The 26,432-nt window shown below is 31.6% G+C and overlaps 2 protein-coding genes across 2 annotated transcripts in view; one reads left to right on the top strand and one right to left on the bottom strand.

The window, feature by feature from the left end:
- The window catches only part of LOC111707381 (uncharacterized), a 24,178-nt gene extending 5,241 nt beyond the window's left edge, over positions 1–18,937 (top strand). The window contains exons 2-11 of the mRNA XM_023480482.1: positions 822–935; positions 3,703–4,052; positions 9,462–9,700; positions 12,559–12,640; positions 13,034–13,095; positions 13,582–13,638; positions 14,063–14,180; positions 16,550–16,615; positions 17,462–17,563; positions 17,963–18,937. Coding sequence (XP_023336250.1) covers positions 822–935; positions 3,703–4,052; positions 9,462–9,700; positions 12,559–12,640; positions 13,034–13,095; positions 13,582–13,638; positions 14,063–14,180; positions 16,550–16,615; positions 17,462–17,563; positions 17,963–18,022 — 1,250 coding nt within the window. The 3' untranslated portion in view covers positions 18,023–18,937. The remainder of the gene's footprint in view (positions 1–821; positions 936–3,702; positions 4,053–9,461; positions 9,701–12,558; positions 12,641–13,033; positions 13,096–13,581; positions 13,639–14,062; positions 14,181–16,549; positions 16,616–17,461; positions 17,564–17,962) is intronic.
- A 2,265-nt stretch (positions 18,938–21,202) lies between these two features.
- LOC111707380 (uncharacterized) overlaps positions 21,203–26,432 on the bottom strand; it is an 11,207-nt gene continuing 5,977 nt past the window's right edge. The window contains exons 3-9 of the mRNA XM_023480481.1: positions 26,280–26,333; positions 25,612–25,653; positions 25,449–25,502; positions 24,993–25,065; positions 24,181–24,250; positions 22,914–22,971; positions 21,203–21,459 (exon numbers count right to left, since the gene is read on the bottom strand). Of these exons, the coding sequence (XP_023336249.1) occupies positions 21,405–21,459; positions 22,914–22,971; positions 24,181–24,250; positions 24,993–25,065; positions 25,449–25,502; positions 25,612–25,653; positions 26,280–26,333 (406 nt within the window). The 3' untranslated portion in view covers positions 21,203–21,404. The remainder of the gene's footprint in view (positions 21,460–22,913; positions 22,972–24,180; positions 24,251–24,992; positions 25,066–25,448; positions 25,503–25,611; positions 25,654–26,279; positions 26,334–26,432) is intronic.

Below are 26,432 nucleotides of genomic sequence, written 5' to 3'. Positions count from 1 at the left end.
ATATTTGTTTTCTATCTCTCAACTTAAATATTTGTTTTCTATCTCTTAACTTTAATATTTGTTTTCTATCCCTTAACTTAAATATCTGTTTTCTATCCCTTAACTTTAATATTTGTTTTCTATCCCTTAACTTTAATTTTTGTTTTCTATCTCTTAACTTTCATATTTGTTTTCTATCTCTCAACTTAAATATTTGTTTTCTATCTCTTAACTTTGATATTTGTTTTCTATCCCATAACTTAAATATCTGTTTTCTATCCCTTAACTTTAATATTTGTTTTCTATCCCTTAACTTTAATATTTGTTTTCTATCCCTTAACTTTAATTTTTGTTTTCTATCTCTTAACTTTCATATTTGTTTTCTATCCCATAACTTAAATATCTGTTTTCTATCCCATAACTTAAATATTTGTTTTCTATCTCTTAACTTTAATATTTGTTTTCTATCCCTTAACTTAAATATCTGTTTTCTATCCCATAACTTAAATATTTGTTTTCTATCCTTTAACTTTAATATTTGTTTTCTATCTCTCAACTTTAATATTTGTTTTCTATCCTTTAACTTTAATATTTGTTTTCTATCTCTTAACTTTAATATTTGTTTTCTATCTGTCAACTTTAATATTTGTTTTCTATCTCTTAACTTTAATATTTGTTTTCTATCTCTCAACTTTAATATTTGTTTTCAATCTCTTGACTTTAATATTTGTTTTCTATCTCTTAACTTTCATTTTTTCTTTGACCTTAAATATTTAAATTCTGATCTTGCTCTTTAATATTTGTTTCCCGATCTTGCCCCTTAGGACAGCTTCTTTATCTAGGTTTAGTGAGTGACTGTGAACCTATGTCCAGATTAAATCTTGACTCAGACTCAGATTCAGACCTGGAGAAGCATCCGGAGTCAATCTATGAAAACTTTGAACTAGGAAATTCAGGTTGGAATATTTGGTACTGCAGTGATAACCAGAAAACTCGGAAATAGAAAGACGACTTTTAGAATCAAATTATAATTTTTTAAAGTCCAATGAGCATGATGATGTGTAGTGTAAACAGACACATTTCACTAAATTAGTGATTTAATAAGTGTTTAGCAAAACTATATGCTTTGTAACAACTTCAAATTCGCTTGATTATTGCTATAATGTCGTCTTCCTGTTCCAATGTTATCTGGTTATACTTGTATAACGAACTTAAGAAATTAATTTGATAACTCGTCTTAAACTGTAATAGTCAAATCATTTGCAATCCGAATTTACTGAATTTGAACTGCCTTCCGCTGGCTTTAATTCAACTTACGGATTCAAATCCTTCCCGAATCTTTAAATTTGAATCGATGGCTTAAATTTGAACCGACAGTAGGTTTATAGATCAGCGACGCAGCTCAAATTTATCAAATTCGGTCCCTTGATTTAAAGCCAGTAATCAGTTCAAAATAAAAATACTATTTTCTACTGGGTTTATTGTTTCAAGTTATTAGATTTGATTGCATAATTTTCAATAATTTTGTTTCAATGTAATTTTAGTTTTTGCAAAATTGCAATATATCAAAAATAGACGTTGCACATCGGTGCGTAGCTATGTCCTAAACAAGAAAACAAAGTAAACTTTGCTCAATCAACCTGAAATATAAATATCTTTTAATTAAATTAAATAATTCATATTATAATAAATATAAAGTTTCGAACATAGAGTGTGATTATTTTATTAGAAAGTCCTGTAAAGAAGTTTTACCGTTTTATTTTCCTGGAAAAAAATCCCAGGAATCTAAAACTCAGGACTTTATTTCATTTTAATCTCGAATTTGTTTTCCATAAACTTTTTCCCTGTGACTTTCGTGCAAAGAGTCAAACAGAACATAATGTTAAAGATATAAAATATTGTAAGATATTCATAAGATTCTGTTCACGAGTTCAAACAAAACTTTCGCATTGCATTTGATAGTTCGATGAGTTCGATGTTTAAATCAAAATATAGAGGACTCCACGTCAAACTAAAGTGAATTGCATGAAATATTGAAGTCTTACATATTTTCAATCATTAATTCTTTTTTTTTTAAGTTTTTAATTTCTATTATGTAATTGGATAGATTTGTTTTTGTTATACTTTTACGTAAAATGAGCTACGAGGTCACAATGTAGCATAAGATTTACCTTCTCTTTCTGTTTATAGTGGAGCTGTGTGGCAGTGTTTTAACATTTTTTTGAATATCAAAAATGAGAAGATCATACTTATTCGGATTCAGAAAGATTTTTTTTCTGATAATTAATAATGCATTTCTGGCTCTAAAATACATTTTACTTCATAATTTGTTTTAAAAATCTATTTTCATTTTGCTTTCTAATTATACACAGATAACTAGAAAACTGTAGAATAGGAAGACGACATTGAAGTAAGTGTGAATTTGATGATGTTACAAAGCAAATAGCTTTACTAGTAAGTTATTAAATACCTAATTTAGTGAAATGTGTCTGTTTACATTGCACACTTGCTGTGTCTCATGCTCATTGGAGTTTTTAAGGTCTTAACTTGAGTTTAAAACTAGATTTCCTATTCCAGAGTTTTCCAGTTATCACTGTATGTCTAACTATCTCCGAGTAAACTTCAACTATAATATTAAGAATAGATAAAATTAGACACGTTCTTTAATTATTCTCACGCACAACGATGTAAAAAAAAACAAGGATTTTAAAACAATAAAACGTGAAAAAGTTTACAATTTAAATGATTATTAGTTTCTGATGTAGAAAACAAGAGTTTATATTTTTAGTTTAAAACGAATAAAAATAAAATGTGAAATCAAAAAGAATTAACCCTTATCAACATTTTATGCAGCACTCTATAAAGTATTGTTTTGTGCTTTTTTACTATTATGCCTGACTTTTCCTTCCTTTATATCTTTTTTGGAAAGAATTTTTAAGCTCTTTTTACACACAAATATTTAAAGAAAATTTACATATTTTTAATTTGTCCTTTGGTATTTCAGCACAATTTAATTTATTTCTGAATTTTTAAATATTAAAATAAGTAAGAAATTTAAACCCCTTAAAGGGATTGGCCGGCAATGTATGGTGGTTGAACTGTTGGACTTTGCGCTTAATCTTAGTAATTATAGATCGTCAAAACGTTTTATATGTCTCAAATGAGTCCTACAAAATTTCTCTACAATACTGCAATCTCAGATCAACCACCACACATTGCCGGTCACTCCCTTTAAAGCGTCCAAAACATACCCACAAAAGATGAGACTTTTTAGACGTTCTAAACTCTTTAAATATTACAAAGTTTGGATTTGATCTTTTTTATAGCTTTTTAAAGTGTATATTTAATGATCTTGAAAAGATAAAAACAAGTCACCTGGGCTGTGTCAGGGATGAAAGAAAATAAACTAAATAAATTCCGTACAGTCGTCTTTAAAGCCTCATCCATAGTAGTTCAGTCGTTCAGAGTTACTCACAATGAACGAGACAACTGTGCGGAATTTAAAAAAAAAATCCATTCACTCATAAACGTGTTACTTTTATATGCAAATCAATCAGGTTGTAGTATTAAAACAGGAAACATTACTTTTAATCAATAGATTATCATATTTAATGAGTTTAAGGTTATCCATAAAGTGTAATCCTTAGTTTTTCACCCTATGATGTATCAAATAATCATTAATAATACTAGTAACACAATAATTTATTTTTTATTCATTTTCAGGTTTTGGTGTTGTTCCGACCCCTCCTCCCTTGCCATCCTTGCTTTATACATCCCTGGTTTTCTCAAACTCAGGGGAGGAGGATTCATGGACCCACAGAGAACCAAAAAGAGTACAAATCCAGAATGAAAGAGAGGAAGGAAAAGGTGAGCAGCGGAATCTACCGGCGGAGAAGAGTAGACGGAGGGTTGATGGCGGAATGGCGGATACAAGACCAGATCGGCGACTAATGGCAGAGTTTGAGGATAGTGTGAACTGGTTTCTGAATAAAGAACATGAAAGTAAACACGAGAAGAAAATGAACCCCAGAGAGTTTTCAAGGATTGATGTTTCAACTCTCAAGAAACAAAAGGTAGGATTTATCAATTATAAGCAAAGCTGGTACCTTTTGAATGGGCTGATTTAACTTTCAAAAGTTAGCAATGGAGCAATAAGAGAGTTAAACCGACCTTAGTTAGTTTCGACAAATGAGAAAACAAAGCATAGGTTGTGGCACGTAAGATCATTTTATTAATTATAAACAAAGCTGATACCTTTTTAATTGGCGTAATTAATCAGAATACGATTGAAACCCGATTCTCCCTTCATGCCCAAGTTAGCAAGGAGCAATGATAGAGTGTAGCCGATCTCTTAGTTGACTTGGTTAGTTTCGCCAGTCTTTTTATTTTCTCGATAAATCAAGATAATAGAAACACGCTTGAAATGAGAAATGAGAAAACAAAGCACAGGTTGTGGCGCTATGAATTTCTAAAGTAAACATTTTTAATTTAGATTTCTTACCTAACGCTATAATGATCTTATCAGAACTAGGGCTGGGCATGGTCCAAGTTTTTAGCCGTTTTGTTAATGGTTAGTTCCAACTGCTAAAAAATAAAAATTTCAGTTAGCCGTTAATTTTAAAGGGAAGAAAAGAACATTCCTTTCGTTAACGGCATTTTCCGTTTTTTAAAAATTAACGTTAGTTAACGATCTCAATTTTATTAACAGCGTTAATAAAATATTACAGTGTAAACTGCGTTAACAGCAAAGAATATTTTGTTGAGATTTAAAAACGGTATAATACAGTATTAACGGCGTTAATGCTGAAACAAATTTCGTTAACAATTTATAAACACAGAAGACGACATTTAAGAACGTCAAAACGCTTAAAATCTAATTTTTTTTTTAAAATTTCATGCAATTTTAATCAGAAAATAACGAAATTTAACGTTTTAGCTTTTTTGTTAACAATATTAACCGTTAATTTTTTTCATAAACGGCTAATCCGTTGCGTTAACGATTTTAAAATTAACTGTTTTTGCCGTTCGTTAACGGACTCTTCCGTTAATTTTCGAAAAGCTCCGTTTCGTTAACGGAACGTTGCCCAGCCCTAATTAGAACTATGTTTAACGTGCACTCATATCTTTGAAAGACAAAATGTTTTGGATTAACACTGAAATCTCAAATCTAAAGATACGATCTGACGCAATGACGTATTTACGCAACAGTGTATTTTTGCGTCGACTGCAGCTTTATTTTGGACTTGGGAGAAATTTAAATACGGCGTAACGTGCACTAATGATGAACTTTTCATTGTTTCATCGAGCTAGGAGCTAGATAGAGGAGAGGGGGGGGGGATTAAAATATGAAATATTTTTTCTGAATCATTAACCATGAAAGATTTTGTAGGAAAAACTTTTTTTGAATGATACTAACGTAACTTTTAAAATTTCTTATCCAACTATCATAAAAATATTAAATCAAAATAAGAAAAAAAGCATGAGGATTTATTTTAAATGATTCATTATTGTCGACAAATCCTAATATAAAGACAACCATTGTATGTACTAAACCAATAATTAACTTCTTAAAGAATAGTTCGACAATTCTTGTTTTAGTTAACCCTCCAGTACCCTCCAGAACCCTCTAGAACCCTCCAGAACCCTCTAGAACCCTCTAGAACCCTCCAGAACCATCTAGTACCCTCCAGAACCCTCTAGTACCCTCCAGAACCCTCCAGAACCCTCCAGAACCCTCCAGAACCCTCTAGAACCCTCCAGAACCCTCTAGAACCCTCTAGAACCCTCCAGAACCCTCCAGAACCATCCAGAACCCTCTAGTACCCTCTAGAACCCTCCAGAACCCTCCAGAACCATCCAGAACCCTCTAGTACCCTCTAGAACCCTCCAGAACCCTCCAGAACCCTCCAGAACCATCCAGAACCCTCTAGTACCCTCTAGAACCCTCCAGAACCCTCCAGAACCNAGTATAGTGATACCTACTGAGAAAGCTGTAATCTGTAAGAGTTTCGTCTGCTATGTTCACATTTTGTTTGTTTATGTTTTGACTACAACCGGTTGTACTTAGTAAAACAAGAAAATTACAGTATACAAACAGAGTAAACTTGTCCGTATTCACTGTTCATCTTGCGGAGACATTATAGACACATCTTTGCAGTCTTTTACCCTTTTCATTAAATAAACTCTAGCAGACATAATAATATTATGGCTTTTGAAATTAGGTATTACGGTGCTAATTTAAAACAAAGACGATATCGAATTCGTCACTGAATTCCCATGTTTTTTGGGACACCCTGTATATAAATTAGTAGTCTATTCTCATCATCATGTAAGTGTGTGTGGTTGGTGTTGCGCTGGCCCAACCTTTCCACTTAGTGATAGTTGTAACTTAATAAAAAATGTCATATTTGCCCCCCTGACCAGATAACATAGGGTAGGGGGCAAATTTAGAGATAGAGTGAACGAGCGAAATTTTTTATGTCGTTCAAATAAATTTTACGAATGAATAAGATCGTTCAGAGAAAAAAAACTAGTTTTATACTGAACAAAGGATTATTTATCAAACTTAAAAAAGCAATCGTTTTATTCAAAACTTTTGAACAATCAATTTTATTTGACGAACGATTCAATTAAACGATCGTTCAGTTAGAAAACGAACGAAATAGATGGAACATTTACAATAATTTTGAAAACCAAGCGTCCTCTATGATTTAATAACTAAGACGAGTTTAAAAATTCCATGATATATATGGAATACTTAACAAGTTACAAGTGTTTTATCAACAGAATGAAAATAGACATCTACAAATTTGTTGGTTTTACAATTCTTGAAAACTCTTTAACATCTAAAAAAGCAAATCATTGAACTATTCTCTTCGGATTCTAACAAAAGAAGAAGATTAAGTATTTGTTCAATTACTTGGCTTTTATCAAATAGAAAACCAGAAAAGAAATATTTTGCACTTTTCGATAAATAAGAAACTATCTACATAGTTTATATATATTTTGCTTGCCATCTGTTTGTTTAAGCGTCAAACCCATAGATAAAGATAGATTGCGCACAAGACGACATTTTCATCTTGAAAGATATAAATGTACAGAGATGTTTTAAAGATATTCCTATTATATAGATTAACTAGGTCGGTTGTGAACATTGGCTGTTCTTATGTCATTGAGTACTTCTGGTGTACATGAGTTCTGTAGAGAGAAATTTAAGTTATTTTATTCTTTCTCATGTCCTTCTTCAGTTCTCGTCAATATGATATATTGCTCAATGAAATATTGTTGTTCAAATAGTTCCATTCCCGGAGTTATTTTACACTCTATTATGAAATCCATTAAAACACCAAACCACCCCGCTTATCATTGAAGTACACATTGACCCCTAGAAGTATGAGTTCGCGGACTGTACAATTCTTGGTGATTTTGCGGACATAAGCTATCAATGTTTATTTATTTATCTATGGTCAAAACGGCTGAACAGACAAAGCCCTTTTCTGGCAACTTACATGACCAGCCATTAAAAAATCAAAGTATTTGATCAATTATAAAATTTAACAAGTGAACAAGTTTAATCGCTTTTTTATAAATTATGAAGAAAAAGAAATATGTCAAAGGCAATATTTTTTAAAAATTGTGAATTAAGATTAAGTATTCAATTTTGCAATAAATATCAGAATTGCTCAAACATTAATAACTTTTATAATGGTAAAATAGGAAAAATGCTTGTCTTCTTACACACACGTGGCACATATTAAATTCAAATTGTACAGGGTTTGTTTATTTCTCAATGTTTTTATTTGAAATGATTTTGAATTATTCAAGCTGATTCCTACTCTCTTCTTTAAAAACTTATGTTTTTGATTTCACAAAAGTCTACTTTTAACTTTAAAGTCTTCAATTCTTCAATGATAAGATACAAAATATTTAAGTAAAGATTTATTACAGTTAAACCCTAAATAAGCCATTCATCGAAAGAATTCATCAAATGTAGTATTCTTCACATTCTGATAATGAAATGTTGCAGATATTTAGTTTTTAATTAAGCGATTGTACGGAGCTATTTAAAACTGTTCCCCCCATATTCATGGTAATTCATCTATTTTCGCAAATACTGAGATTTACGTAAAATAGTTTAAAACCCATTGACAATTTGCCAAGGCGACATTTGATAAATTCTTTCGATGTATGGCTTATTTAGGGTTTAACTGTAACACACAACATATTTATCATTTCATAAGTCAAAACATATTTATTATTTCATAACATATTTATCATTTCAGTTATTACGTTATTATCAAATCCTTCAAAATACAAGTTATTCATTCGATTTTTTATCTTAAAATTCTTGTAAAATCGTAATTTTCCATACATTCTCCAATCGGATACCAAAATCTTTAAAAAATTATAAAATTACCAGGAAAATCCGCCTCTCCTCCTTTGACCCCCCCCCCTCAGCATTTTCTATTTTCTGGTTTAAATGTCAAATTTAATCAAGCTGTTTTGTCCATATGTGACTTTTGTGCAGCTTGTAAAGATATTTAAAGGTTAACATAGGATAAAAGAATTAAAATTATCATTCCACAAAATTTGAACTTAATTAATAATATTTATTTCATAAAATTACGAAATTTTCTGTCTAAAAGCGGTCTTCTCGATTCGTTAAAAGTATGGTAGCATTCGAAGTTTTTTTACAGTATTATTAAGAGTTTTTCCTTATACACTGTACTTTGGACTAGTGAGAGTTTCTGATACACTGTACAGTGGTCCAGAGAGTTCCTGATACACTGTACAGTGGTCCAGAGAGTTCCTGATACACTGTACAGTGGTCCAGAGAGTTCCTGATACACTGTACAATGATCCAGAGAGTTCCTGATACGTTGTACAGTGGTCCAGAGAGTTCTTGATAGTTGATACACTGTACAGTGGTCTAGAGAGTTTCTGATACACTGTACAATGGTCCAGAGAGTTCCTGATACACTGTACAGTGGTCCAGACAGTTCCTGATACGTTGTACAGTGGTCCAGAGAGTTCTTGATAGTTGATACACTGTACAGTGGTCCAGAGAGTTCCTGATACACTGTACCATGTACATTGGTCCAGCCAGTTCCTGATACACTTTATATTGGTCCAGACTGTTCCTGATACGTTGTACGACCAGAGTGTCCGAAATGTGAACAAAACTTAAAGAAATACAACTAATTAGGGATTTTAAGGGATGAAATTTCCAGATATCTGGTAAAAATTATTTTTAGAAATTAAGAAATTTACAAAAAAGTTATGATTTGGGGTTTTAAGATATTTTTGGGTCGGGCTTTCAAATCTTTGGTAAAATTGCACTTTTAGCGTTCTTAATGGCGGCGTATTTGGCGCGCGCACTTCCAAATTACAAAATCAGATAAAAAATACATTATCACGAACAAAATGTTATATATACTGACAGTATACTGTAACACAATCAAAATAACTTATTCTCTGTTCAGGTATCCAAGAACGAGTTTGCGCAGTATTTTTCTGAGAATCGTTTGCGGCATTTGAGCAGGAGAACAAGAGGAACAGAAACACCGGATAGAGATGTTTTTAAAGAGGAGCTGGGTCCTAAAAAGGGAATGAAACACATTTTGGGAGGATTGAGAGACGGGCATTCCTGGGAGGGGGGAGGAGAAGAGGGAGGAGAACCTAGAAACCCCTGGGATAAAGAAAAGGCCGGAGGAACTATCAGGTCCAGATTTTTCAGTTTTTAAAGACCGTAGACAAACGGTCAAAAACGCGACAAACGGTAAAACGATAAAAGGTCAAAATGAATATTTTTTATGTATTTAAGGGTTAGGCTAGGTTCAGACAATTTCTGAGCCGAGCGCTGCAGCTAGGACAGGCTAGGGTGCCGAGTGCTGTGGCTATTAGTTAAAATGAACATCAAATTTTGTTTAAATGAAAATAGTCTTAATGAAATTTTGGCCATTTTGTCGCACTTTTTGACCCTATATCGTTTCCCCCTTTGTCGTATCACCCTAAGTCGTCTGACCGTTTGTTGCGTTTTTTAACGTTTGTCGTTTGACCCTAGGTCATAGCCTCATAGGTGTCGGTGAATCTATTATTTAAAATGACTCTCCATTTATTGAATGGAGATGTTTATATTATTTCATATCATATTTGTATTTAACTACAAAGCATGAGGTACTACAAAAACAATCACAATTTACTATGCAGTTTGGACCCGCCTAACCAGTGTAGGTTGTTTTGAGTGGTTGGCCCTAAGTTAGTTAACGATATACTAAACATAATTGGATAGGTAAGGAGTTGATTGGAAGGAAGGAGATTGTCAAGTGATCTGTGGCAGGGTGAGATCAGAGGGATTAATGTAGAGATAAATCAAAATACAGGGTGTGAAGGATGGTGGATACACAAACACAAAGTAACTGATAAAGTTTCAGTTTTTTATATAAAATTTATTTACACGATTCACGCATTTAAACCTCTCATAAATCTCAAGATAAATATTCAATATATTCAATATTCAATATATTCAATATTCAATATATTCAATATTCAATATATTCAATATTCAATATATTCAATATTCAATATATTCAATATTCAAAATATTCAATATTAAATAATGTTCAAGCCCGATTTCAATTCATGGCACGCATAACATATTTGTCTGATTATAAAGTTTAAAGTTAAAAAACGACAATATCTTTTCCATTATTGATCAGGTGCAGGAGTGGAGTGTTGAAAATGCCGACACATGTTTATGCAATCCTTTTGCAAGGGTTTTTCAAAAATATAGTTTTTAGATCTGAAGCTTTTGTCACAAAGAAAGTAATGGTCTATTTTAGTTTTTTTAGACCCTATCATTTACACAAAAAAATTTCTTTTTACAAATATCCTTTAAATTTCTATTCATTAAAAGTCACACAATTGCACGTTTATAGTGAAAAAAATGTCCATATACGCCATGAATTATCCTATGTTTTTCGTATCTGTGTGTTCTTTATCCTAAATCAGAAACGCTATCCGAAAACGCTATCCGACATTTCAATTCTATTTCAATTCTGTCTGTTCGATATGTATCACTATCCTAAAAGAACATCCTCGCGTCTACCATTATCCTAAAATGTCATTACTTCAAATTATTGCATATATTTTACGGAAACATTAACACTTGCTTTAAGCTATGATTAATGATTTTTTGTTTGTTAATTAAAAGGTAAAATCTAACATTATCTCAGAAACAAAACAATAGAATGCCTAAAAAGGAAAAATTAAAAATTCTATGAAGATTCAGTTTAAAAGATTGTATAGTTGTAGTTTCAAATGACACTCTAGTTTTTTGTTCTAGTACTTTCAAAAAACTGTAAACTAACCAGGAGGAGAAGGTCTAATTCAATTGTCATTACTGTTACAACTTTGTGACTCCGTTGCTCCTCTAGTTCTTACTTAATACACATGTAAAGAAAAGACAATTTATTTGGTTATATATTATGATATCAAAACATTTTTGATCTACTCAATAGGTCTTTAATTAATGGAGTTATGATAAAAACATATAAAATTACAATCTTATGTGCATTTTACTTTACTTTGACGTGAAAAGACTATCATAATATACTACAGTGATAATCATAATATTCTGGAATATGAAGGCCACTCCAGTTATTACTTTAAAAAGTCCATTGAACATGAGACATAGCAGCTGTGCAGTGAATAAAGACCCATTATTGTTAATAAGTTATTAGATATGTTACTATAGTAAAACTATTTGCTTTGTAACACCATAAAATACACATAATTATTGCTTATATATTGTTTTCCTATTCCACAGTTTTTGGTTCTTACTGTACTATCAGAACTATCTTAGAAACAGACATTTTTCTCGTGACATCAACATAATATATCATATATTTAAAAAAAAATCAAATCATACCAATGTTATTTTACCTTTCTGAGCTATTTCATTTTGTAATTGAATAAAGAATTTTTATAAACATTTAAAAAAAGTTCCATTTTATATTTTCAAAGCTTTTAAGAGATTCTGAAAAAATATGGTAATTGTTATTGGTCCTTATTAAGTTTTTTCCTTTAACATTGTTTTTAACAAATCTTTTTATTCTAGAGAAATTAATTGGATAAACCAAATTACATCTAATTCAATTTATCTTTCTCGAATCTAACAAACACTGCTAGAACTAAATATCGAATGCCCGAAATAACGAAATGTCAAACATTTAATTACAAAATTTGTCCATCATTTGTAACAAAATTTGTTAAAATTCTGTGAGATATCATTTACATTCTGCTTTCATAATGTTTTTAATTTCTAACAGTATCTCTGTGCCTGCTGAAAACGTAAATTGAATTTATTGTATAGTTTAAATGTTTATTTGAATTTGAACTTTAATGTAGTAAATATTTCAATATTCCCTAGATATAGAGTTTGAATGAGAGTTTAAATGTTCCGAAATACATCAGAGTAATTGGAAATATATCTGCAGCTTTCAAACCTTAGCCTGTAAACAAATAATTTGAAATGTTTAAATTCAAATCAAAATTCTGAGTTTTGTTTTGTTTGTTTAGAAGTGTCCGTGGTACGGTTAGGGGAAAACGGAATCTAGTCAAAGCAGGCATTGCTAGCTTTCTTTTAGATCAAAATATCAAGGTATATATATATACTGATACAGACCGAAACATAAAGGTATATATTTATATACTGATACAGACCGAAACATAAAGGTATGGGTAAGACGACTTATGTTATAATTTTTGATAGTCCAATGATCACAGGGATTGTTTGTGCAAGAGATATACTAGTTTTTCTATGTGAAAATTAATTATTGAATCGTGAATTATAGTTCTATACAATCGTGGCTTGCGAATTTATACAGCAGCGACAAAGATGGGAATTGTAAGATTTTGACATTTTTCCATTTAGAAAATATCTTAATCAGTTATGCTCAAGTAATGGTTCCCCTTTAAACATGTTGCTTTAGTCCTATGTTAATCTTCATAAACCTTGATTTTAAAATTCTTAAATTGTATCTTGTTTGGTCAGGATATTTTGGAAAAAGAGCAGGGTAGACTGGTGGTCTACGTTACAAGTTGTGGAATTGTTAGGTAATAAATATCTATAAACACTTTTTACTTTGTAAACTTGTAATTTGAAAAATGCATTATTAAAAAAAAGTCGTAGCTTTATTGTATTGTATTGAGATGAAGGCTTGCTGTTGTGAATGACGTCAACAGTTCCTTTAATATAATCCCCGAGTAAAATTTAATAAAAATATATAAACTAGATAACTTCGAATTGTACTGCATATTGTGGGAGAAATGTAAACAAAAGTAGATCCGAGTATGAAAGTAAACTCACAAACCTTTTCAATAATTTTTGAACTCCTATCAAAATTGAAACTTTAGAATCTTGTCATTAGTATTAACCAAAACTCTACGATTTTTTGTATTATTATTTTTTGGAAAACGCAATTCATATAACCAAGATAATGATTTTTGACGTAGAACATCATAATTTATTCTATTAGGTTTTCTTTAAATAATGTTACTGAGATATACTTTTTAAAAAAATTAATAAAAATTATATTTTAGAGGAACCAGGACCCGTTGTGTTACAGTTTGTAAAATTCTGCGAAATATGATGATAAGGTTATAAAAAAAACATAAAGGGACTGTATACGTAATTTCAAGTGGAACTCCGGGCAAAGATGGTAATGTCCGGTTAACAACGTTTTGTCTGATCAAGTATGAATCACCTATCCATGTTTTTGTTTTCATAACTGTTTATTATTACTGATGGTTTCTCTGACAAAGTGACAACAGAGAAATTATTAGAGTCAAATACTTATCGACTCAGATTAAGGTTTTCAGGGTTCTGTTTTAGATCGGACATTGACATCTTTGCATGAAGTGTCATTTGGAAAAACACTTCTAAAAAACAATTTGTATTTTGCGAAAAAAGTAAAAAAAAAAAGTAGACAGTGGACACAATCTTTAAAAAACATTTAACTTTAAGTTAAACTTTCCAAAAATAAAATTTTTAAAATTTTTAAAAAAAGTTTTCTTTTTGCAGATGTGAAGAGAGAGACGTATTTATGTCACGTGAACATCTCCTAGAATTGATGGACAGGCTGGGGACCCCTCCTCCTCTTCCTCTACCCTTAGTTTTCATTCATGGACACCTTCTAGGGGTAATTATTGATTCATGGACACCTTCTAGGGGTAATTATTGATTCATAGACACCTTCTAGGGGTAATTATTGATTCATGTACATCTGCTAGGGGTAATTATTGATTCATGGACACTAGGGGTAATTATTGATTCATGAACACCTTCTAGGGGTAATTATTGATTCATGAACATCTTCTAGGGGTAATTATTGATTCATGGACACCTTCTAGGGGTAATTATTGATTCATGAACATCTTCTAGGGTTAATTATTGATTCATTGACACCTTCTAGGGGTAATTATTGATTCATGAACACCTTGTAGGGGTAATTATTGATTCATGGACATCTTCTAGGGGTAATTATTGATTCATGAACACCTTCTAGGGGTAATTATTTATTCATGGACAACTTCTAGGGGTAATTATTGATTCATGGATATCTTCTAGGGGTAATTATTCATTCATGGACACCTTCTAGGGGTAATTATTGATTCATGAACACCTTGTAGGGGTAATTATTGATTCATGGACATCTTCTTGGGGTAATTATTGATTCATGGACACCTTGTAGGGGTAATTATTGATTCATGGACATCTTCTAGGGGTAATTATTCATTCATGGACACATTCTAGGGGTAATTATTCATTCATGAACACCTTCTAGGCGTAATTATAGGATTAATACTCTTAGAGTAAAAAGCAAAAAAATGTTTGTAAAAATACGCATGGTAAAATTAAGTCAGAATGTTAAGAATTATGAAGTTAGAAAGTAAAGAAGGTAGGACGTAATGAAGTTATGAAGTGAGGAAGTTAGAAAGTTAGGAAGTCAGAAAGTTTGAAAATCAAGAAGTTAGGATATTAGGCAGTTAGAAAGTTGGAAAGTTAGGATTTTAGTATTTTAGAAAGTTAGAATGTTTGAAAGTTAGAAAGTTAAAATGATAGAAAGTTAGAAAGTTGAGAAGTTAGAAAAATAGGAATTAAAACAGTTAGAAAGTTAGGAAGTCAGGAAGTTAGAACATTAGGAAGTTAGAAGGTTAGGAAGTTAGGAAGTTAGGAAGTTAGAAGGCTAGGAAGTTAGGAAGTTAGGAAATTAGGAGGTTAGAAGGCGGGAAGTTAGGAAGTTAGAAGGTTAGGAAGTTTGGAAGTTAGAAAGTTAGGAAGTTAGGAAGTTATAAGGTTAGGAAGTTAGGAAGTTAGAAGGTTAGGAAGTTATAAGGTTAGGAAGTTAGGAAATTATAAGGTTAGGAAGTTAGGAAGTTAGGAAACCTTGTAAAATTAGCTGGTAAATCTGGTCACTGTTGCGGACTAACTTTATAATGACGTCAGGTTGTAGGATATTTAAACAGAGCTGAAAACTTTAGAAAGAGATATCTTTAATCCTAATTACTTAATCTGAGTATCAAAAGGACACACTTTTGATTTTCTTTTTAACCTGTTCTTTCTTGGATATAGTAAGAGAAAAATCAAAAACCGTTTTTTTAATTGAGAGAGTCCCTCCCGTTTCTGTATATAATCTGAAATGGCGCGCAAAATTTCAAATTTATCGCCTTCATATATTATATGCAACTCTTAATTTTATACACCGTTCAGGATACAAGTTCATGATTTAATTTAGTCTCTATATTAAGAAAAAGAGAAGATCAAGCATTCATCTCAATATCCACCATTCTAAAGTTTTCAGCTCAGAACATATGTAGGAACAAAGAACAATAATTTTTGAAACAATTTAGACAAAAAACTAGCTAATTGCAGAAAAATCTCCAGAAAAATTGAAAAGAAATAATTGAATTAAATAAAACAAAAATAAAAAGATGTCAGAACTTTGTCGAGTATCATTGATCTTGATATACAACAATAAATGAATTTAATATGTTGATAATGCGCATGATAATGATAATAATGATAATGCACATGATGATGATGATAATGATAATGCACATGATGATAATGATAATGCACATGATAATGATGATAATGATAACGCACATGATGATGATGATAATGATACTGCACATGATGATAATGGTGATATGATGATGATGATGATGATGATGACGATGATGATGATGATGATGATGATGATGATGATGATGATGATGATGATGATGATGATGATGATGATGATGATGATGATGATGATGATGATGATGATGATGATGATGATGATGATGATGATGATGATGATGATGATGATGATGATGATGATGATGATGATGATGATGATGATGATGATGATGATGATGATGATGATGATGATGATGATGATGATGATGATGATGATGATGATGATGATGATGATGATGATGATGATGATGATGATGATGATGATGATGATGATGATGATGATGATGATGATGATGATGATGATGTTGATGATGATAATTCCAGGATGCGCTGAATATTGAGAAATTGAATGAGTCTGGAGAACTGAAGCATATTGTCAAGGAATTTCAGGTAAAGCGTAAAGAGCTAGAGACCAATAATATCGTGGAATTTAAAGTCGACATTTGAACAACGTGACGAGTATTTTATGCTGTTAAAATGCAAATTGCAGGGTGAAAATTTGTAAAGATTTGACATATGTTAATTGAGTATTTGAGTACTTTGCACGCGCAATTCCACGGCGATCTTACTATTTAACCATTTTTTGCAATTGTTCAATTTTCTTGTTTTGTATTTATTATCAAGTCTTAAATTAGATTAGGACAGGTAATATGTCGTGTATACAATAGGTCGGTTTATTTACAATGTGTTTCTCATTAGGATTCAAGTTAACAGTAGGTTTGTTTATTCATAATCTAATTCTCTCTAGGATCCTGGGGGAATAGGTTGAGTGTTCAGTAGGTTGGTTTATTTATAATCTATTTCTTTAGGATCCTGGAGGAATAAATCGAGTATGCAGTAGGTTGGTTTATTTATAATCTATTTCTCTAGGATCCTGGGGGAATTGTTCGAGTTTTCTGTAGGTTGGTTTATTTATTATTTATTTTTTTAGGATCTTGGGGGAATAGGTCGAGTATGCAGTAGGTTGGTTTATTTATAATCTATTTCTCTGGGATCCTGGGGGAGTTGTTCGAGTGTTCTGTAGGTTGGTTTATTTATAATCTATTTCTTTAGGATCCTGGGGGAATAGGTCGAGTGTTCAGTAGGTTGGTTTAATTATAATCTCTTTCTTTAGGATCCTGGGGGAATAGGTCGAGTGTTCAGTAGATTGGTTTAATTATAATCTATTTCTTTAGGATCCTGGGGGAATAGGTCGAGTGTTCAGTAGGTTGATTTATCTAAAATCTCTTTCTTTAGGATCCTGGGGGAATAGGTCGAGTGTGCAGTAAGTGTGGAGGATACACTATGCTACCATGTCCCCTCTGTAATGGAAGCAAGAAATCTAGAAACTTTTCACAGGTCTTTTTCAATTTATTAATTAATTTTGATTGTTATTTTTTCTTTTATATTTAGATATTGTTTCTGTATCAACACAATTTTCATCAATTTTCGATAGGATATTTTCTTCTGTAATTTTCAGTATTTTTTAACGTTATAATTTTATCAATAGTTAAAACTCATTTTCTTTGGTTAGAATTATTATCAATTTTAGATTTTTTAAAATTTTCATTCCTCACTTCACATTTTTCACATTTNAGGAACATCAGATATAACTTTCATGGGCCGCGATCGAGAGCTAAAGTGATTAGCTTTCAGCCTATACCCCATTTAATTTTTCCTTTACAGTCCCTTTAACAATCAATCAGCCACCAAAACTGGTCACAATTGGGTTAATTACCTTGATATATTTATATTTAGGTAGTTCTGCGATGCACCAACTGTGATCATGCCGGGCTAGTTAAATGTGATCAGTGCTAACAATTTATACTTGTACTAAAATCCTCTAATAATCGGAAAATTTATTAGTGCAACTTAGATGTTCTTAGATACTTTCCCAAAGGATTTTCCCTGAGCGGCAACTTCCCACCCGTATTTTCTCAAATGGCAACTTTCCATCTGTGAAATTTCCCAAGTAAGTCCTAGACGCAGCGCTCAGGCAGCCTTATCTAGCTGCAGCGCTCGACCCTCTAGCCTTTTCTTGCCGCAGTGCTCGGTCCCCAGCCCATTCTAGCCACAAGGCTGCGGTGCCTGGCCTAACCTAACCTTTGGGAAGTTACCACTTGGAAAATTGTCACTTACAGGTTGTCGCCCTTGGGAAAATGCCTAACACCGAAACTTAGTATTCGTATTTCCATCATATTGATTTAGACAATTTAGAAGAAAATGATATATGACATGATAAATTCAAGAAATATTTTTTTTGAGCTATGTAGAATTTTTTGCGATCTGCACGGGCCTTGCACGACTACTTCCCAGGTTAAAAAAAATATCCTGTGAAAACTGACAACAATATTAGCCTTAGAGTTATTTTTGAGACAATAAATCTATATTTTGTTGCAAAATGGGACACCCTAATTTTCAAACAATACTACATTTACGCACCCGATTATAAACGCTAAATATAAAACCTTTGAGTAATACATTGTTAATAGTGAAATAGAAAACAATAATATTTGAGTAAATTTAGCCAAAACATAGGTGTAAAGGGTAACATGCATTGTTTAAGTTAGTCGACATGTCTCATTAAAGAATTTTCATATTTAAGTCAATCTCATATCTAATATATTATATATCTTCAATCAGTCAAGGAGTATGGTATAGAAGGGAGATACAACTGACGCGGCCCGCCCTACCATATGATTGTATACATGCTTTGCAGACGGTACTCCATTTGTATAAAAAATATTTGTCTGATTTACAATTACCGCGTATACAATAACCTATTCTGAATATTTCTTAAACAAATGGAGTACCCGTTTGCAAAGCATGCATAATCATATGGTAACGCGGGCCGTGTCAGTTGTATCTCCCTTTTATTCTATACTCCTTGATCTTAGCTCAGAAAACTAGTCTGTTTTTTTCAGACACATTATCTAGTCTGATTTTCTTACACTCTCTACTTTTCCATAGTTTTATGTTGCTTTATATTATTCTGAATAAATAAAAACTTTTACAAAACTTGTTTATTTACTTAATTCTTAATGAAAATTGTTGATTTTGTTTATGAAGCTCGAAGGGAGTATTATGAGTAGAATATTTTGATATTTTTTTTTGTTTATTTAAGAAGTATTTATTATTTAGGTAATTTTTTTGATAATAGATCAAATGAACGTTGATAGCTTTTTTACCTTAATTTACACACCCTTTCAAAATTCAACAATAGTCCGATTATTGAAGTTATAATGAATTAATCTATCTTCATTCGATAAAAATACAAAAACAATTAAGAAAATGCATTCTTGATTAAATTAAACATTTTGGAAGTCTTTGTATAATTTCAAGTAAAACACCCTTTAAAGAAGGGCATGAAGCAACCGGACTCTTTTATCTGAATAACAGTTTTAGAGTATCAAGGTTATAATGCAAAAATATACCAGGGGTTCGCAATTAAGTTGTATCTTGTAGTATCTTGTCAGACAGATACCTGAGATTAATGATCAGCCTAAATTGGTACTGATCTAAAAGGATTAATTGGATTAGGACATTCACTAAACCATTCCTTATAGTCGAAACCCCATTACCCAAATAACTTTTAAATTTTCATTTTTCCTTTGTAATACTAAAATTTGGATGGAAAGTTTTCTGTTTTTCGACCTGAAGGGCAAAAAAACAATAAGTTTATAAGAAAGGTCGGTTAGGTGATGAATTTGATGAATTTGTTGATTTTGTTGCGCATATGGTAGATTAATTATTAAAATTATAAAATATTTACAGATGCATTAGGATATATAAGTAGATAGGCTTATATAATGTCCAAAATATTAATTTCCATTTTCGAATAAATCTGCTTTACATTATTTTTCATGCGTTGTCAGCAATCTGCGGTATAAAACTTTGTCATCAGTACATAAGAAAACAAGACGTATATAATTATGTTGTCTATAGCTGGCTGAACGGCTAGACCGATTGGGCTGAAATTTTTTGTGGACATCTATGGGTGGCCGTGGGGCGTTATAGCCTAAAAAATCGAAAATATTTATAAAAATATTTTTTTTTCCATTTTTTTTCCACAGGCAACGCCGGGCTCTTCTGCTTGTAATCTATGTTTGTATTAATGTGTTAAAGTGACATGTATAATTCTCAACAGTACCCTATTAACCGTCGTCCGACCAAAAATGTTGAAAGATATTCTTGTTTTGTTTTTCTTTCTTAAAATTTATATTTTTTATAAATAATGACTCATGATTTTTCCAGAAGAGGAAACCATTTTATAATCAGGATCTTACAATATTACCCCTCCCCCCCCCAAAAAAAAAACCGACAATACATTCCTCATCATTACTCAGATAAAGGGGTTAAGAGTACCCTTGTGAATCTGGTAAGCAACTTTCAAAATAGGGACCCACTTGATAATTATGGGTAAAATTGACAAAATAAATAGTTTACAAAATAGGGGCCCACTTGATAATTATGAGTGAAATTGACCAAATAAATAGTTTACAAAATAGGAGCACACTAGATAATTATGGGTGAAATTGACTAAATAAATAATTTACAAAATAGGGGCCTTTTTGATAATTATGGGTAAAATTGGCTAAATAAATAGTTTACAAAATATTAAAAATAAATAGTTCTTAAACAACAGGAAAACCAAAAAGTTCCAATTGATAATAATTACCTTTATTTACATCATACAAGAGATAAACATTTTAGGGGTACAACATACATATCAAGATTTTACATCATACAAGAGATATATAATACAATAAACATTTTAGGGGTACAACATACATATCAAGATTTTATTTCTTAAATCACTTGTTTAGTCCAGTTTGGGTTGTTGTGATTCTCAAGCTTTAACATTATTCATATTGTGATGCTTTTTATTGATGTTTATTCATGATATTTTTTCACATGATATTTCTTTATTTTAGAAAAACTGATATTTAAAAAATATATTTATGCGCTTTTTAAAGTAAAAAAAAAAATTTCCTTTAAAGTTACAAGAAAATTAATATTTTTAAACAATATTTTTGGGCCACTTAAAACTTGTTTTAAACAAAAATTAGTTTGTTTCTTCGCACATCCTGCATTTGTAGCTTTTAGAGATCCTCATCATATTCTTCCTTATGATAGACAATGGGACATTGATACAATATATAGTTTTTCCAATCAATCAATCAATCAATCAATCAATTAATCAATCGTTGATATTGTCCCGCCATGAGCTGAGAACGGATGCAGTGGAATTCCTCCTGAAATACCAATGATATGTTTTTTGGAGAAAAAAAACCACGGTAGGGGTTGAAAGAGCTGTTAAGAGTTTAGAATCAACAATTAGACACTTGTCAGTTTCGAATAAGAAATGAAAAATGATTTTTGAAATAAATGTTTTGTCTTTAAGCGGTTGAAATTTACAACGTAATTCTAAATAAGAAATGTGACTTTTTTTCTTCCTTTTGTTAAAAATTATTTTAACCTCTGAAATCATAATATTTATTCATACTTTTGGTTCAACGCTGGAATTAAACAATTTTAAACATTTTTTTAGCTTGTTTTTTACCTTCGACCATAGAAATCACAAATATTTCATATACATTTTTTCTCGTTAGCTGTTTAAACATTTCCATAGCAAAACTAATAAATGTAAAAAACGTGAAACCCAGCGGTTGAGGGTAAAATTATATGTACCTAAATATTATGATTTCAGACGTTAAAATAATTTTTAACAAAAGGAAGAAAAAAAGTCACATTTCTTATTTTGAATTACGTTGTAAATTTCAACCGCTTGTTCAACCGCTTGTTCAATCGACTTTTTTCTCCAAAAGTATAAATTTTTGCCAAAATACGATATTTTAAATATTTTAATGATTTTTTTTATTAATTTTGTTTAACAATTTAAACTGATACTTGTGAATAAAAAATTTCCGAAAATCCGAAAATTTCAATGTATTGAATTCTAAGACGACATTGTATAGAATTTTTAATGCTTTATAGTTACACAAACTGTAATTCAAACTGCTTGTAAAAAATAATTCATACAAATTAAAAGTTTTTTTTTCGTGTTTCAAGTGTTTTTAACCGTTTTAAAACAAGAAATCTTTATTTAAAACCTACATTCATCTTCTAAAATTATAAAGGGACTTTAAATGTTATTTCAAGTGATCCCCCATTAAATGAGGGCAATGCCGATTTACAACGGTACCCTCAAAACCTTTGTGTTTTCGTCAAGCACAGCTATCTGCATGTGAAAAATCTCTGTACTCGACGAATACACAAAGGCATTGCTTTCTTTACATTGAGGGTCAAATGAAATTACACTTTCAGTCCCTTTAAGTGGGAGACACGGTAGGGTAGTAGGGGGCGGAAACGTCATGTGTGTTTGTCTGTACCAAAGAGTGTGTGTAAGGAATACCGAACCGAAGGTGTGTGCGCGTAGGTATATACACTACATACGAATCTCGGTATTTGTAAAGTCTACTAGAGTTATACATTTGTTTACTGTTAATTGTTTATTTAAAAATAAGTTTAATATGCATGTAATATATTATCATACATTTAAGTCAACAGTCATGTTGTGTGTCTGTACCAAAAGAGTGTGCGAAAGGAATACCGAACTCGTCTGCAAATCAGTGCGACTAGCATTTTCATGCCAGACCAGCGCCATTTCCTTTCACTTTATTCCTATTCCCTGCATGGTGTGTGTTACCTGACGTCCAAGCTTAGATGGTTCTTTACTGAAAGTCCTGGTACGCTTAGCAGTGATTCTAGGAATATGAAATGTTTATAGGAAAAAAAAGACCTAACTCTAATTGTGGATAATATTGAAATTAAGAAAACTTTGTTGAAACTATGACATTTTTTTTGTTCAAATTGGTCTAATTTGGAAATACTGAATGCATATATTTTCGCTCAAAGGATTATACTGTGAAGACGACTTGAAAATCTTAAAATATGATGACTTTCATGTCGTCTTCTCTCTTGAATATGGTCTTTTAATGGATTATGATTTACAAAAGAAAGAATTTAGTTTACGGGTGCAGAGTGCCCTGCATTTAAGGAAACAGCCAATATTATTTCCGTTATATCGTCTTTAAAGTCTGATCATTTGTGGGTAACCATGGAAATATTTTGGCACATTTAGGTGATTTACATAATAGACCTTTCTGCAATTTCAGATTTTAAACATCCTTTTTAGGATTTTTTAACATCATTTTCTGAATTAAGTTTTTGTATACGGATCATTTGACATTGACATTTTATTAAGAAAAACAAATTTCTGGTTTTACTTCATAATTGTGATTTTTAAAATGTTTTTGACCAAGTTTCCCAACTGCCCCTATAGGTTGCAAATGAAAAAGTAGGTATATCGACCAACCCAATTATAAATGCTCTATAAAAAGTTTTGTATATCTTAACTGAACCTAAATAATGCTTGTATCCACCTAACCTTGTTATCACCTGAACTCTTGAATCCATCAATGCTTGTATCCACCTATGATTCTTGTATCCACATATCCTTGTATCACCTATGCTTGTATCCACCAATCCTTGTATCCACCTATCCTTGTATCCACATATCCTTGTATCCACCTATGCATGCATCCACCTATCCTTGCATCCACCTATCCTTGTATTCACCAATCCTTGTATCCATCAATCCTTGTATCCAAATATCCTTGTATCCACCTATCCTTTTATCCTTCTATCCTTGTATCCATCTATCCTTGTATCCATCTATCCTTGTATCCACCTAGCTTTGTATCCATCTATCCTTGTATCCACCTATCCTTGTATCCACCTATCCTTGCATCCACCTATCCTTGTATTCACCAATCCTTGTATCCATCAATCCTTGTATCCACATATCCTTGTATCCACCTATGCATGTATCCATATCTATCCTTGTATCCCCCTATCCTTGTATCCATCTATCCTTGTATCCACCTATCCAATTATCCATCTTTGACCTATACCTGAAGGTTTACTGGGCACTGGTTGTTCAACGGGAAAGTGGGTTTGTGATAGGCTTCTACATACTTCCGCCTAAATAGATAATTATCTGAGAAACCTGAAGATAAAAATTTAAAACTCTGGATTTGATAAGTTTTTGGAACTGATCCATCAGCCATTTGGTATAAGCAGACTTTATTAAGCTCTGAGAAGTTCTGAAAGAACTAAATTTTCGAGACTGAATAAAATTTTTCGCGAACTAATGGTGTTGTAAAAAAAACGAACAATGGACAAACGACTGGGATCGTTCAAAGAAATGTAAAAACAATAGTCTTTCAAAACAAACGATTTTGCGAAAAAGATAGTTTTTTTTTACTAAACAGACGAATTTTCCAAAAGATTTTACTAAAATGATATTTTTTTCATGAGTTATGATCTCAGGAACAAACAGAGAACCCGAGATTACAACTTTATTTATATAGATATACCAGAAGTAAACGGAGGGTGTGTCGTCTTCTGTCAAACTTCTAATAAGTTCTAATGTAACATCAAATTCAAAAATCTGTTCAATATTGAACAGAACTTCTTTATTCTGTTTATTAATAGAATAAAGAAATTGAGTCTTTGCCTGTAACTCAAAATTGTCTACGCCCTGTGTCTTTGCAACTTGGTGGTTTAGACCTTTGAGATTTCAAACTTTATAGGTTATCCTATCCAGCATAATTCATAGTTTGAAATATCTAAGGACTACGACATCGAGTTGCAATTTTCAAACCGTATAGGGATTAGAAAATTTGAGTTTGTGGCAAAGACTTAATTTTTTTAACATAAATACCTGGTCCATCGGCTCCTTAGTGCCTACTTTTAAATCAGGAGTTGAAACTGAATATTTCACAGCTGGTTCAACACTTAATATACTTTTTTATAAACATAGTTTTTCATAAACATACTTTTTCATAAACATACTTTTCTCAAAAACGTTATTTTTTTCAAAAACATACTATTTTTCAAACAAGTGTTGTTTAAACTGACTATTTTTTTGAAACAAACTATTAAAAACATGTTTTCTTTATACCAAACATACTTTTTTAAAACTGTTTTCACATTTCGAAAATCTTTAAACTTTCTTGTCTTTACTAATCTTTTGATTCATTGCAAACGCATATCTCGAAAGTCACAGCTAGCTGGGATAAGGTTGAACTGTTAAATTGTTGAAAGCCTTTTAAAAGTTTAAGTTCACTTAAAATTACGTAAACTGACCCTTTAACAGTTCCCCCCAGTGTTTTATTACCTCTGCTCAGGTCCATATAGAACTTTAGGAAGTCCGTTCTTCAACTCTCTTCTTCTAATTAATATAATTTAATTAGAGACTAATTAGGGTTAATTACGCAATTAACGGAACCATTAATGAGTTTCTGTTTCTTGATAAATTATGTATATGTATATATTTATACCTCAGGTTTGCTACACTGGTTTGGTTTATCGAGGTCCCGTTTCTGCAAAAAATATTTTTCTTAAAGGGACTGTAAGCATAATTACATTTGACTCTCAATACAATTAGATGGCAATGTCGGAATCACAGTGGTGCCTTTAAAAGCTTTGTCTGAATGATATATCAATGTTTATCATTTTGAAAACTCATTATTTTACTGTGGATTCTTTCCAAAAGGGAATTGCGCATTTCTACTGCAGGAAAACTTGAAGGAATCGAACTAAGCTCTTTTAAGCCTCGAACAATTACAACATCTGCCACAATTTCAATCAGATAAGGGTTTCAAAGGACACACTTTAATGCACGATAGATGATTAGAATTATAAAAGAAACTAACATTTTGTGAATATTTGAAATGCACCTAAAAAATTGATTTTTAAAATGTGTATCCTTTAAAAGTGATTTCAAAACTACATTTGTAAAGTCTATTTTCAAAACCTCTCTAGCAGGGTGTCGTTGAAGTTAAAGGTTTTCAGTTTTCGAAAGTGAGCATGAAAAAGTTGTCTATGAACTTGACTCTGATGTGACACCTCCCCCCTCCTCCTCTCAGAAATTCCCCCCCTCTCTCTTCCCCTCCCCTACCCTCTCACCCCTTTCCCCACAGCAAGGGTTAAATCAACCCTTTTTTACCTTGAGTTAGAACACCCACACCCAGGACTGCAATTGGCAACCTTGCACAAGCATCTAAAAAATATTTGTCATAATTTTTTTTTTGCATCAATTTATATTAAATCTCGCTTATTTTAAAACCTCCAGCGACTTAAATATTTCAAATAAACCATT

This window comes from Eurytemora carolleeae, unplaced genomic scaffold, assembly GCF_000591075.1.
Source record: "Eurytemora carolleeae unplaced genomic scaffold, Eaff_2.0 scaffold781, whole genome shotgun sequence".
In the NCBI taxonomy this organism is placed as follows: domain Eukaryota; kingdom Metazoa; phylum Arthropoda; class Copepoda; order Calanoida; family Temoridae; genus Eurytemora; species Eurytemora carolleeae.
This window is presented reverse-complemented; position numbering and strand designations above follow the sequence as displayed.